This window comes from Sinocyclocheilus grahami, unplaced genomic scaffold, assembly GCF_001515645.1.
Source record: "Sinocyclocheilus grahami isolate Dianchi unplaced genomic scaffold, SAMN03320097.WGS_v1.1 scaffold24.1, whole genome shotgun sequence".
Classification (NCBI taxonomy): Eukaryota; Metazoa; Chordata; class Actinopteri; order Cypriniformes; family Cyprinidae; genus Sinocyclocheilus; species Sinocyclocheilus grahami.
In genome coordinates, this window is record NW_015505203.1 from 2,291,482 (window position 1) to 2,300,877 (window position 9,396).

At 38.2% G+C, this 9,396-nt stretch overlaps 2 protein-coding genes across 8 annotated transcripts in view; both read right to left on the reverse strand.

The window, feature by feature from the left end:
• LOC107562726 (wiskott-Aldrich syndrome protein family member 3-like) overlaps positions 1 to 2,018 on the reverse strand; it is a 39,971-nt gene extending 37,953 nt beyond the window's left edge. For all 4 annotated transcript variants that reach the window (XM_016247435.1, XM_016247450.1, XM_016247429.1 and 1 more), the window contains exon 1: positions 1,785 to 2,018. The gene's annotated coding sequence lies outside the window, so the exon portion shown is untranslated. The remainder of the gene's footprint in view (positions 1 to 1,784) is intronic.
• Positions 2,019 to 4,003: 1,985 nt separating this feature from the next.
• LOC107562757 (5-hydroxytryptamine receptor 2A-like) overlaps positions 4,004 to 9,396 on the reverse strand; it is a 119,347-nt gene continuing 113,954 nt past the window's right edge. For all 4 annotated transcript variants that reach the window (XM_016247488.1, XM_016247496.1, XM_016247471.1 and 1 more), the window contains 2 exons: positions 7,700 to 7,900; positions 4,004 to 6,044 (listed from right to left, as the gene is read on the reverse strand). In XM_016247488.1, coding sequence (XP_016102974.1) covers positions 5,086 to 6,044; positions 7,700 to 7,900 — 1,160 coding nt within the window. In that variant the 3' untranslated portion in view covers positions 4,004 to 5,085. The remainder of the gene's footprint in view (positions 6,045 to 7,699; positions 7,901 to 9,396) is intronic.

Genomic DNA, 9,396 nt, shown 5'->3' on the forward strand with positions numbered 1-9,396 from the left:
TCTGTTAATATCACATGCACTGTTTTGTTTGTTGTTTTTTTTAGTTTGTTACTCAGACGCAGGCAGTGCGCTGCATGAGACAAAAAAGTAATATAGCCAAACCAACCGCATAGCCGCTCTTTAGTGTAGATGCATGTTGATTTTATCAGACGATGCCACGATTATAAGTGAGAGTGACTCCTGGTTAACATGTATTAAAAGGGGTCGTGTTTAGTCACTATTTAGTGTGGTATTTTTTTACAATATTCACTTATCATGACAGTAAAATAGGGCATTCTTAGTCAATATACTGCAGTATTTCCTCTCACTCAGTAGAAAATATGGTTAACACCCGGTCATGCATGACAAAAAAATACCGTCATGTACCGTGAAACCGGTATAATTTTGAAAAATACTGTGATATAAAATTTGGGTCATACCGCCCAGCACTACCCCAAAATTAAACTTCTGTCATAATTTACTCACTCTAAGACCTGTGCAAGAATGTCACTACATTACTCAATTTCTCAACATCTCTCACAAATAAACCAACTTGTTACCTAACTAGTAACTACTACTTTACTAATAATTGTATAATTTTGTGAGAATTTTAATATATCACCTATCTACAAATGAAAGGTCACTTTACCAGTTGTAAGCACATATAAATAACAATAACAAGGTATAAAGGAGAAATATTTTTAGACAGTTTCAATTAAAAGTCTCTGTCATTTGCTTTGAACAAAAAATTTCAAAAAAAGAAAAGTAGGCATTTAGAAAATGAAAAAGACTTGCAGAAAAAAAAGTTTAGTGGTTCTATTTTTAGGAAAATGCGACTTTCTGAAAGAAAAATGTACAAGATACAAGAGACTTCACTTGAACTATGTTCAAGACTTAAACATGAACATGTTCATTCAGTATATCTACAGAACTGACATTAATGCTAAAGTTCAAGTAAACAGATCCACTCTGGCTTATGGTCAGGTGCATCAAAACACCGCATCATCATAATAAAATGTGACATTTCAAAGTTGGTAAGCATGCTGGACACCAATCATTTACTCTGGCTAACATGATAAACTTGACATTAGCCCTCTGGTGTCTGAGGTCTGAGTCATTGTTTGGGGCCCCGGAGATGCGTTGACATGTATGTAACAGTTTTAAAACGTATATAACAGTATTAAAATGTAAATAACAATTAAAATAAATATTGATATTTTTATGTAGAAGTGATGCCAACCAATCATTGAGGTTCATATGAAATGCACTTGACATACAGTTAATACAAATGTTGTTAAACAGCTCAGAGCACAGGGTCTAATATTTACATTTACTCAAATGCGGGTAATTGAGAAAACAGAGAATAAATGGTGGACAGACTTTCAAAAAACCATTATGACCCATTATGGTTATGTGTATCATTATATGTTTAGGTGACTTACCGCAAGAAATATCCACATATAATCAGCCATATGGAATTCTGGAGACAACAAGCCCTTTAGGCATACTAAATCGACGAATGATAAATTATGTAAACATAAAAACATAGATGTATTATGTCGCAGATCCTAATAAAGTTACCAGCCTCAACTGACTCGACATATTATTTGTTTGTACCACAAACGATATAACGCACACCCCGTATTTTCACGGCACAACATTAATCCTCGTCAAAGCCATAACACACACAAGACACCACAGCCTTTTCATGTGATCAAAACAGCACTTGCGCGCGACGTTAGCGTTAGCAGCTCAGCTTGGTCCATGCCCACGAGACAGGCAAAACCGATTAAAAGCCCGTTTACCTGTATATGACAAGCGCTGGCACGGCGTCTCTGTGATTTCGGTTCGTATTTTGCTCTCCCTCTGTATTGTTACATCGCATGCATCGCTTAACTGCTATTTTCTGCAACGACTGATGTGGATAACGGTGCGCGAGGCAGGTTCAGTTGTTTGTAAATCTCGGAACGATGCGCTCAGCGTGCGCGTTTCCTTGACAGCGTCGAGTCTTCTGCTTGAGCGCGACAAACGCTGCCCTGCGCGCATGCGCAGACCGCATCCATGACCACCTCCCACCGAAATAAGCAGAAGAGGAAAAAATAATCAGCAATTTACCTCTGAAATCTCCACAAGAAAGTCAGTGAAGACGGTCCAGTAAGGTTGTATTGCGTAGTTTCAGGAAGCGCTGTCGTCTGATAAATGCAAGTGTTGAGCAAATGTACACACAAAAACGTGAAGTAAAGACAAGTGTATGAGCTTTTCTAAACAGAAATGTCCCTACTGCGCAAATGCTAGGAATAGATTGCCTAAATTCAAGTTTTGAAAATTAGAGCTCATATTATGCATGATTTGCTTCCTATTCTGTGCATTCGTATTTCATCGGTAGATGGCAGCATCCTTGATGGCGATAGACCGACATTAAACACATTAAAAATGCACTATTTACTTTTAAAAATGTAAAATTTTAACAGTAATGTAAAATTCTTAAAGTAAAAACATGCTACTTACATTAGTTACCTTACCATATACGTTGAATATAGATTTGTTTTCTACAAGACAATACATAGGCCTATAAATGTTCTATTAAAAATGTTAAATGTTTTTACAAGTAAAAATGCTACACCTAATATTTATATATAAATTAATAAATGAACACATCTGCTGCAAGTACAGTTTTTTTTATTAACTTTAAGTCATCATGTGGCCTGTTTTATTATCTGCAGTTTACAGCACCATTTAAAAAAAATGTATTTCATTAATTTAGTTTTTAGTTTTTTAACGAATTATATATTAACATGATATTATTAGGTGGCATATTAATTTCATGCTAACTCGTAGTACTTAAAATTGTGTTTTTTATTCATTATTGTTTTCAAGTCTAAAAATACCTGAACAGATGGCAAAATATATGTAATTTCCACAGAACCATTTTAAATAAATGATTGTGTTTAACAGGTGGCATTAAAAAATTTTGTCTGAAAAAATGTTTTAATGAAGAAAAGTTAAAAATACAATGTCAAGATTTCCCACACACTGACAAATTTGGTGCTGTCCAGGGTCCTGGAATCAATTTGATACCATTGCAGGCAGTGTTGGGGGTAATATATTACAAGTAATGGGAGTTACGTAATCAGATTACTTTTTTCAAGTAACTAGTAAAGTAACGCATTACTTTTTAATTTACAAGAGAATATCTGAGTTACTTTTTCAAATAAGTAAAGCAAGTTACTTTTTTTTCTTGATTTATTGATTGACAGCTCTCCTGTCCCCATGTTGAGAGAAATCAGAAGATGTTACTGTAGTTCTAAAATAAATATGAATATGCATTCATTCATCTCACTCACACACACAAAAAACACAGATTCAGTATTCCTCAAAATGAATAAAAATAATGCAACTCAGAATATGATGCAAACCTGCGATAATTAAATGTTAAACAACACAAATATCCTTTATGTATTTATTCCCATTCTATTAACCAATGTCTTTGCTTCTGACCTTCGATGATCCAGTTCAACCGTACTAATAAGCAAAAATTACTCTGTATGAACATTTGTGTGTCTTTTTTTACTGCTGAAGTGTGTTGAAATGTCTTCTTCTGCATTCTACTGTAAGGACTCAAATTTACTTTCCCTTCAGCCTGAGGCTTATTCATTTCACTTTGGGTGTGAAAAGGCTTTTATATTTGCCAAAAATAGAACTTTTTTATTTTAAAAACAAACAAGCAAGCCCTGTCCAGATTTAAAAAGTAGCGCAAAAGTAATGTAATGCATTACTTTCCATAAAAAGTAACTAAGTAACATAATTAGTTACTTTTTTTATGGAGTAATGCAATATTGTAATGCATTACCTTTAAAAGTAACTTTCCCCAACACTGATTGCAGGTAGATGTACCCAAACTCTTCAGGATACGCTTCACTTTATAAAACTTTACAAACACAGTGAGGTGTACTGCAGAATGATAATTGTCTTTTATTAAATAAATAGCAGCTTCACAAAATTATACCATTGTGAGGATGATGGTTTGTTTGTTTGTTTGTTTAACAAAAAAGGGATTTGGTAAAACATTCACAGGTTATGGTATAAAAATGAGAGTTTGAACAAGGGAAGGTGATACAGGAGAAATTCTAGAGTCTACACAGAAAACAGCAAGAATTTACAGCTTTATACATCATAGGTTCCTAGACATCCTCAAATTAACATTTTTGGTCTTACAGACCAACATTTGTTGCCATGGACAGTTCGTCCATATAAAGTAAATGGTTTTAGTACTCTTGTCTGTTGTGCAATTTTGCTTCTTCTCTCACTCTGTCATGACCACCCGATTCCCAACCTTACATTCACAGGAGAGCATGTTCCCCAGAGCTAGAGGTTAATTCCTTCAATACATGTAGAAAAAAAAATCCTTGAGAAGCAGTTTGGACTTGACCAAAACTCATACCGCATTTGTTATGTATTAGCATAAGTTTTATGTTAAGTATGACCTTCACACCATTGTTCTGTTTGGTCCAGTTTTCTAGGTCACTTTAAGAAGTGGTTTGAAGAAAACTGTTGTTCTGCAGTCATTTCCTCCAGCAAATAAGATGCAACCTCTAACTGTGTTACTGGATTACTGCAACTCAAATGATTCATCATATCATATTGGAGATGTTTACAAGTTACACAAACAATGATCTGACTTGCAAGTGTATTTAGCAGCATAGCTTCATCCATATTGTAATGCAACTAGCTTGGATGACATAGTAACTCTTTTTTTGCCTTTACATTTTTTTTTTGGTAATTATTCAACTGACCACAAGAGGATGCTATGACTCTATCTGTCGAATATTTGCGTGAACTGCAGTCTCCTATGCTGCTTTAGTAAGAGACTGGGTGCTCATGCAGGACTTAATGGCATTCAAAAATCTGAACCTGTTAACACAAACACACAATCACACACATTACATTCCCTCTCCCTTTTCTGACCTTGGTCAGATTATTGTTTCTGTAGCTAACTTAGCATACATTCTATGCTGTGATACAGCTGAGGTTGCTTAGACAGTCGACATCTCCTAAACATCATGTGTAGCTCGGTCCGGTTTTCCATGTCACACTAAAAGCTAGTTTTCAGACACTGCTGGTGTGTTCTGTGTGGCTGTGACCGCTGCTGACAGACAGCTCTGATATTCCCGGTTTCAGCTCCAGTCCGGGGTCAATGTCCATGTCGTGGGGCTCCAGATTTCGGATTCCATTGCCGTCCCCATTGCGGCAGTTACTGTTCCGGTCAATGGAAACTTTTTCGCAGATTAGGATGGGTGTGACTACCACATGGGATGGACAAGGAGCGTTTATAGCGATGGGTTTAAGACCCACCCGACTATACTGGCAGTGCATGTAACTTGAAAATGCCCTTCGGTAGGTCTTGTTAAACAAAGTGTACACTAAAGGATTGACCCCTGATGAGATGTAGCCCACCCAAACGAAAACATTGAGCAGTTCTGTTAGCACAGGCTCATTACAGGCTTTATGGCAGAGGACATACAGAACGTTAGTGATGAAAAAGGGACACCACATGATGAGGAAGAGGAAGAACACTACACCCAACACTTTGGATGCTCGCCGCTCATTCTTGATGGCCTGCATCATGCCTCGCCGCCCATGGGTTCCGGCTGGGTCCCGTCCAGCGGGCGAATTCATTTGGGATGGGGCTTCTGAACTTGGGATTATTGAGATGGTGTCTGGGGGCACGGTCAGTCCGAGCATGTTTCCATCGCTGTTGCTGATCTGTAGACAGTTCAGGCTGTTGCGACGGGATGCCGGCGGTGGGGCCAACTGGGAAGTAGGTGGAGCTGGAGGTTGCAAAGGCTGTTGAGAAGAGGCTTTGCCCTCGTAGAGGAAGACTGTGGCCTGACGCTGAAGCGTTTGGACGGTGAGACAATACGTGACCACCATGATGACCAGAGGAATGAAGAAGGCAACAAAAGAGCCAACCAGTATGAAATGTTCCTCATTCAGTGCACAGTTGCCATTTTTCAAGACCTTTTCTCTGTTATGGAGTCCGATCACTGGGATAGGCATTGAGATACCTGTGGTTGGAAGAAGTAAGAGAATATCAAACAAATATATATAAACAAACATCAAAGAATCAGTAAGACTAGCAAATGAGAAAGGCAACTGGAACGCAAGATGCTGGAGACAAAAGACCAACGGCTTCAGCGAATCGTGCTCAGAGATCTATCCTCAAGACAAATCCTCTCTCTTATCCAGCTAGATCAGTATTCCTGATGGTTGAGAGAGAGGATCTTTTATTTAATTAGAGCAGATGAATGAGAGTGTCAAGGCAGATAGAGCCTTAATGCAGCTTTGAATCCAGATAAGAATCAAATAAACATTATGCTCACGTTTAAACGGGAGAGAGGTTAGATGTGTGAACCCTCTGTCATCTGCACTGACATTACCAAGTCTAACTAATATAAGCAAATGAGACATGAAACCTCTGTGGAGAAAAGCGATGAACAGGAGACAAAGAGAGAGATAATAGGGGGATACATAGAACAGTGTTGTTTCATTATTATGAAAAATAGCACATAAAGTTACTAAAATGTAAATGAACACTGAAAATAGAAAAATAAAAGCACACTCAACAATAAAAAGGAAAGAAAAGCCTGTGTGGGTGAGAGAAACAGAGACACCATGTACGAGAGAGTGTGTGTAGGCTTGCATTAATAAAAAGCAGGGTGAGAAGAGTTTTATCTTTTCTAGAAAATTTAACGAGAGGCAGGAATGGAGAGTGAAAGCTAGAGGGTCTTTCTATACTTAAACACAACTACCAGTGATATCACTGCAGACAAGTTTTTTTTTTTAACTCTGATGTTGTATCAGATCAGTAATGGTCACTCTACATCAGGAGTGCCCAACCCCGTTGCTGGAGATCTACCATCCTGCAAAGTTCAGCTCCACCATCCTGCAAAGTTCAGCTCCAACCCTGATCAAACTCACCTGAACCAGCTAGTTAATCTCTTAGGTAGCACTTGATAATTACAGACAGCTGTGCTGGAGCAGGGCTGGAACTGAAGTCTGCAGGTAGGCAGATCTCCAGGAACAGGGTTGGGCACCCCTGCTCTACATTATATGTCACAAGTCAGACTCTAGATGGCGCTAATGCAGTAGAATGCCAATCCTTTAGCATTCCTCGCACAAACTTTACTTTATTGAACAGTAGATGGTGATCTTGACTAGAAGTATCTGATTACCAAACCAATCACAAACATTCAGTTAATCCAAGCTTCACTGAATTTCGAGGCGCCGATCTGGGTGATGTAGAAAATCACCACAATCACCAAAACTGGTGCTTGTTTATACAATGTCATTTCAAATTATTTTCATCGTTGCTGATCTGAGGGGCCTCTTAGACCCAGCTGGAGCCTTGAGAAAACCTCACAACACAATCTGCCATTCTGAGGGGCCCTATGAGATACAAACACATTCCAGTAATAGATTCAACAGGATTGCAGTGGACTGACATTGACTTTAGTAAGTACAAATGGTACAACTGTTCAATCTAAAGACCTCCACTGACACTGGAAAATAATTGTGTGTCTGTCCTTTATTCTGCAGGTTTTTCTGACATTTCCTCTACTGGTTATTTGGGATTGATGTACAGTTCAAGACATTTTTTTAACATGTTGTTGTAAGAAATAATGCATTTTATTCAATTTCATCATATCAATGTTTCTCTGACCTATTGAAATAGTCCAAACTGCAGCGATCTTCAGCATGGCCTTGGTGCGGGAGTTGAACCGACTGTGCTCGATTGGATTGCGTATGGCCACGTAGCGGTCGAGGGAAATGGCACACAGGTGCATGATGGAAGCAGTAGAGAAAAGCACATCCAGATATATCCAAATAGGACAAAGAGCACTTGGCAATGGCCAGGCATAATCTGGAAGACAGAGAGAGATTGCTTTGTAAACACCCTTTATGAGACGGTCATACACACGAAGAATGATGCTGAGAAAGAAAGAAAGAAAGGATATATAAGAGAAACAGAAGGCAAAGTAGTCTTTCAGGTCACATAATAAAAGTCCAGATGACTGTCTTCAGACCAAGAGCTAAGAAAGGCTGTTATGGCAGCAGGCTTAAAATAACCAACATTAAGAAACAGTCAGGTTATGTAAAAAGTAAGTAATTTAAGTTGTGTAGGCTCATGGATGAGAGTGAGAGATACAAAGTAACTGGGTCTGTCTTTAAGATAATATAAAAATGATAAAACCGATAGTTCTGGTCTTGGCTTCTAATTTGTCAATGCATTGCTCCAGTCATGCTAAAATCCTTGAAATAGCAAAATGTATGATGTATAACACCCGTTCACCACAACATTTGTCTAAACCAATGTTTTAATAAAAATGTGTCTTTAATACATACGAAAACCATTTTTTAGTGGTTTGGTGTGCAAAAGATGTTAGGATGTTCACCATCAAGATGTTAGGATGTAGTGGGTTGCCACAACATGGAAGAACCATTTTGGGTTCCCCAAAAAACCTTTGAGCAATCAGTTCTTAAAAAACAATGTTAGAACTTTTCTCAAGTATAACAAACCTTTGGCTCAATGGAAAGGTTTGTTAAAGGGACAGTTCACCCAAAAATGAAAATTATGTCATTAATTACTCACCCTCATGTCATTCCAAACCCGTAAGACCTCCGTTCATCTTCGGAATACAAATTAAAGGGTTAGTTCACCCAAAAATGTCTTTGTCAATAAAAAAAATGTCAATTAAAAATTGTCTTTGATCTTTCAAGCCGTTTCATGGCACTCAGTGTGTGTTGCATGCATCAGTTCACTGTTGTACATGGAAGCAGTTCAGGGCTGATGACGTATGAGGTGAGTCTCGTGAAAACCAACATTTGTTAACAGGAGCAAAGGAAGCAAAGTTTCCTTCCTTTAGCAAAGAAAAACCAGTCTCCTCTTGGCTTATATCGAAATCCTCTGACATTCTTCTTTACAAATTCTCATTTTGTACTTCTAATTAGTGACCGTTGTTTTGTTTTGATCTATCCCCGCGCTTCCATGCGCGTCACTTCTGAGCAGCGCATGCTCAAAGCTGACGTCATACGTCATCCGCCCGGAACTGCTTTCAGTGTACAACAGTGAGCGCAAGCTACATTAACGTGATTATTAAGTTTTGAATATGGATATTTTTCTTACAAAAACGCATCGATTTGCTACAGGAGGCCTTTTGAGCCGTGTGAGACACTTTTTGTATGGATGGGCGCTTTTTATTTAACTTCTTTTGGACTGATGCATGCAAAACCCGCTGAGTGGCATTAAACAGCTTGAAAGATCAAAGACAATTTTTAATATAACTCCGACTGGATTCGTCTGAAAGAAGAAAGTCATATACACCTAGGATGACTTGAGGGTGAGTAATTTGTGGGCTA